Below are 5,498 nucleotides of genomic sequence, written 5' to 3'. Positions count from 1 at the left end.
GTATGGGCTGTTTTGTATTGAGATTGAATAGTGTTTGAGACAAAAACAATAAAAGGATAAATTTGATAAACAAACTAGACCTATAGCTTGTAAATCTGAAGACAAACTAAGACCTATTAGTTTGAATTCGATCAACTCAAGGATCACGTCCAAAAGATGATAATTTGTGAACTATGACAATAATTCAAAGTGACAAAAGGGTTCTTTGATTAAAATTCGTCTATTACTTTTTCCATGCATAATTTGGCTTTATATGAAGCCTTTATTACAAATTTGGTGGTTACAAGCCAACCAACCAATTATTCATTAAAACTAGTAAATAGAAATTAAGGTAACTCTTGAAAGAACACAAAAAAAACGTCCATGAGACTTGTGAATGAAAAAAAACGGATATGCTTCATTAAGGAGCCATAAGAAGCATTAAGGAGTCATCATAAGCATTAAAGTGTAACCCTAATCCACCAAAGAGTGTCAAAAACGGCTAGGAGGCTTTATGAAGCAAATAGTAACGTTTTTAGCACTTATGAAGCCTTAAAAATGTTGCCCTAGTCTTCATGCAACCCTAATTCAATTTGTGGGTTACCATGCACAACCCAACCATTGAGCCCAAACCACCTTCTAGCCCACTAGTAATCACTAATCCATCACATTTTGGGCTTTCATGATCCATGCATGGATCATCCCCTCCCCCTTTGAAAGGAATTGACCTCAATTCATCAAGTCCATCATCATCAAGATAAGGTGAAAGATCTCCCACATTAAAGGTAGCATGCACTCCATGGTCTCCTCCCAAATCTACCTTATAAGCATTATCATTGACACGTGACACCACTCTGTAAGGACCTTCAGCTCTTGGCATCAACTTGTTTTTCCTTTTGTTAGGAAAACGTTCTTTCCTCATATACACCCACACCAAGTCACCATCTTGAAAGACACGTGGTTTCCTATGCTTGTTGGACTTCTGTTTGTACAACTCATTCACGGCTTCAATCTTCTCACGAACTTGTTGGTGTAGTTTCATCATAGCCTTCAACTTGTCATTAGCATCCTTGTGAACCAATTCATCCTTTGGCAATGGAATCAAATCCAAAGGCATGTAAGGATTCACACCATACACCACCTCAAAAGGAGAGTGACCTGTAGCATAAGTAGGAGAACGATTATAGGCAAATTCAGCATGTGCAAGTTTGATGTCCCAATCTTTTTGAGTTTTGCTAACCAACCCTCTCAACAAAGCACCCAAAGTTCTATTAGTCACCTCCGTTTGCCCATCCGTTTGTGGATGATGGGATGTACTAAAAAGTAACTTAGTACCGACTTTCCTCCACAAAGTGTTCCAAAAGTAACTTAGAAACTTGGAATCCCTATCAGAAACAATTGTTTTAGGAATACCATGCAAACGAACCACCTCTTTAAAGTACAAATCAGCCACGTTAGATGCATCATTTGTTTTATGACATGGCACAAAGTGAGCCATTTTTGAAAACCTATCCACCACCACCATAATGGAATCCTTCCCCCTTTGAGTTCTAGGCAAAGCCATAATGAAATCCATGGACACATCTTCCCAAGGACGAATAGGAACCGGCAAAGGAGTGTAAACACCATGCTTGAAAGTTGTTTTTGCCATATGACATGTAACACACTTGCCCACTATGTTGGTTACATCCCCCAACATCTTCGGCCAAAAGAAATGTTCTTTAAGCACCTGCAAAGTTTTGGTAATGCCAAAATGACCAGCCAAACCACCGCCATGAGCTTCACGAATCAACAACTCCCGTATTGCATGTTTTGGGACACAAAGGCGATTGCCTTTGAATAGAAAGCCATCTTGAATCACAAATTCACCATTAGGACCACCTGCACATTTCAAAAACATATCTCCAAAGTCCATATCAGATTGATAATGGTCCTTTAGAGTTTCAAATCCCAAGAAACGAACATCCAAAGTCACCAACAACGAGTAACGCCTCGAGAGTGCATCAGCCACCACATTGCTTCTACCATCCTTGTATTTGCATGAGAAATGAAAGGATTGCAAGAACTCCACCCACTTTGCATGTCTTGTGCTCAACTTTTGTTGCCCATTGATGTACTTTAAGGATTCATGATCAGAATGCAAAATAAAATGATTTGCACGCAAATAATGACTCCAATGATCTAAAGCACGGACAATAGCATAAAACTCCTTATCATAAGTGCAATAATTCAAACGAGCACCACCCAACTTTTCAGAAAAATAAGCAATAGGACGTTTGGATTGGATCAAAACAGCCCCAATACCAACTCCACTTGCATCACACTCCACTTCAAATGGTTGAGAAAAATCAGGAAGAGCCAAAATAGGAGCATCACACAACAATGCCTTGAGTTTCTCAAATGCCTTTTGAGCTTCTTCTCCCCATGCAAAGACTCCTTTCTTCAAACAACCTGTTATGGGACTTGCAATGGTGCTAAAATCACGAACAAATCTTCTATAGAAAGAAGCAAGACCATGAAATGATCTAACTTCAGAAATATTAGTAGGAATAGGCCATGACTTGATTGCTTCAGTCTTGGATGGGTCCACGGACACGCCATTTCTTGACACCACAAAACCCAAAAATGCCACTTCTTCCACCAAAAACGAACATTTTTCTTGCTTCCCATAGAGTTTTTGAGCTCTAAGCGTCTCGAAAACCTGTTTTAAGTGCACCAAATGATCCTCCAAGCTCTTGCTATATACCAAGATATCATCAAGGTACACAACCACAAACCTGCCCAAAAAAGATTTTAGCACTTCATTCATTAGTCGCATGAAAGTGCTAGGTGCATTAGTTAGACCGAAAGGCATCACAGTCCATTCATACAAGCCATGTTTAGTTTTAAAGGCTGTTTTCCATTCATCCCCTTCACGCATACGAATTTGATGGTAACCACTTCTCAAATCAATTTTTGAGAACACAATAGAACCATGCAACTCGTCCAACAAATCATCAATTCTAGGAATAGGAAATCGGTATTTTATGGTGATGTTATTAACGGCCCTACTATCAACACACATCCTCCAAGAACCATCTTTTTTTGGAACCAACAAAACTGGAACAGCACAAGGACTTAGGCTTTCACGAACATAACCCATTTTCATGAGTTCATCAATTTGTTTTTGCAACTCTTTTGTCACCTCCGGATTACATCTATAGGCGGCTTTATTGGGCAAAGGAGCACCCGGAATAAGGTCAATTTGGTGTTCGATACCACGGATTGGAGGCAAACCCGGTGGTAATTCGCTTGGAAACACATCTTGAAACTCCAAAAGCAAATCAGCAATAGCGTTTTCTCCATGCACCATCTTCTCCACCTTTGCATGCTCTTTGGCCACAAGCATGTAGATAACATCACCTTTGTCAAGAACTTGCTCCACCTCCCTTTCACTAGCAAACATAGAAAGATTAGGTTTTTTTACTTGTTTAGAATTCATGGACCTTATGGCCGTTGGGGACATGGGTTTTAACACAATTTTTTTATTATTGTGTTTCAACTCATATTCATTGCTCCTCCCTCTATGTAACACGTCCCTATCAAATTGCCAAGGACGCCCCAACAAAATATGACATGCATCCATAGGAATAACATCACACAACACTTCATCTTCATAAGACCCCATAGTTAGACCAACTCTAACCTGTTTTGTCACCTTTATTTTGCTTCCATCATCCAACCAATGAAGAACATATGGTTTTGGGTGGTTTGTAGTAGACAAACCCAATTTGATCACCATTTCATTAGAAGCAACATTAGTACAACTTCCACCATCAATAATCAAACTACACCACTTGTCTCTAACCAAACATTTGGTGTGAAACAATTGGTCTCGTTGATCCATATCAGCCACGGTTTGAACCCCTTGAGTTTTAAGGGTTCTAAGCACCAAAACTGTATCATACACCGGTGCTTCATACTCTACCTCCTCCTCTTCTTCCTCTTCTTGTTGTGTATCATAAAAAATACCCGCCAACCTCTCTTCTTCCTCCAACTCTTCACGACATTCAATGGCCTCCCTTAAAGTCACCACCCTTTTGTTTGGACAAGCATTTTGGTAATGACCAAAACCTTGACACTTGAAACATCTAATTTTCGCCAAACTAGTTTCTTTGGTACCACTAGTAAGTTTAGGAGCAACGGGAACACTACTAGAACCAGAAGGAGTAGAAACAGAATTTTGTCTATTGCTAGACTCGGGCTTGGACCATGACTTTGACTTGGGACTTTCGAGACTTGAACTTGAACTCCCACCATAACGTGCTTTGGCCTGCCCCTCCAACTTCAAACACAAACCACAAAGAGTTCCAAAATCAGCATAAGGATATAACTCCACAACATTGGCAATGTTGTAGTTCAACCCTTTTAGAAAACGAGTCATTTTTTGTTCTTCAATTTCTTCAATATCCCCCATCAAGGACAACTTCTCAAATTCATCAATGTATTCTCCAACACTCATTTTTCCTTGCCTCAAATCAGCAATCTTCTTGTAAGTGGCAATTCTATGAGTAGAAGGAACATATCTCTTTCTTAGCTTTCGTTTTAGAGAAAGCCAAGAACAAATTTTTTCTTTGCCTTCACGGGTTCTCTTGGCCTTAAGCCCTTCAAACCACAATGAAGCACCACCACTTAGCTTGAGAATGGCATACTTGCAGCTTTTTTCATCATCCACTTCTTTGAACTCGAACATTCTTTCAATCTTCCTTTCCCACTCCAAGTAGCGTTCAGGATCAGTTCCACCAACAAATTCAGGCAATTCAGACACCTTGAATTCTTCCACAACCCTATGTTCACCACGGCGGGGTTGCCTTCGATTTCCACCTTCTTGGATGTTTCTTAATGCTTCACGAAGATTTTGTAGGAACTCCGGATCATCAAAATCCATTATGCGCTCTGATACCACTTATGATACGTGTATGGGCTGTTTTGTATTGAGATTGAATAGTGTTTGAGACAAAGACAATAAAAGGATAAATTTGATAAACAAACTAGACCTATAGCTTGTAAATCTGAAGACAAACTAAGACCTATTAGTTTGAATTCGATCAACTCAAGGATCACGTCCAAAAGATGATAATTTGTGAACTATGACAATAATTCAAAGTGACAAAAGGGTTCTTTGATTAAAATTCGTCTATTACTTTTTCCATGCATAATTTGGCTTCATATGAAGCCTTTATTACAAATTTGGTGGTTACAAGCCAACCAACCAATTATTCATTAAAACTAGTAAATAGAAATTAAGGTAACTCTTGAAAGAACACAAAAAAAACGTCCATGAGACTTGTGAATGAAAAAAAAACGGCTATGCTTCATTAAGGAGCCATAAGAAGCATTAAGGAGTCATCATAAGCATTAAAGTGTAACCCTAATCCACCAAAGAGTGTCAAAAACGGCTAGGAGGCTTTATGAAGCAAATAGTAACGTTTTTAGCACTTATGAAGCCTTAAAAATGTTGCCCTAGTCTTCATGCAACC

General features: G+C 39.1%; 1 protein-coding gene across 1 annotated transcript; it reads right to left on the bottom strand.

Moving 5' to 3' along the window:
• Positions 1-1,104: 1,104 nt before the first annotated feature.
• On the bottom strand, positions 1,105-4,906 carry LOC145049749 (uncharacterized). Its single transcript, XM_078998115.1, has 2 exons — positions 1,709-4,906; positions 1,105-1,137 (listed from the first exon to the last, which is right to left on the bottom strand). The coding sequence occupies exons 1-2, from the start codon at positions 4,904-4,906 to the stop codon at positions 1,105-1,107; spliced, it is 3,231 nt and encodes a 1,076-aa protein (XP_078854241.1).
• Positions 4,907-5,498: the final 592 nt, after the last annotated feature.

This window comes from Lactuca serriola, chromosome 5 (assembly GCF_051521515.1).
Source record: "Lactuca serriola cultivar US96UC23 chromosome 5, Lser_US96UC23_V15, whole genome shotgun sequence".
Classification (NCBI taxonomy): domain Eukaryota; kingdom Viridiplantae; phylum Streptophyta; class Magnoliopsida; order Asterales; family Asteraceae; genus Lactuca; species Lactuca serriola.
Note: the sequence above shows the minus strand (reverse complement) of the source record. Positions and strands in the feature narration are given on the sequence as shown.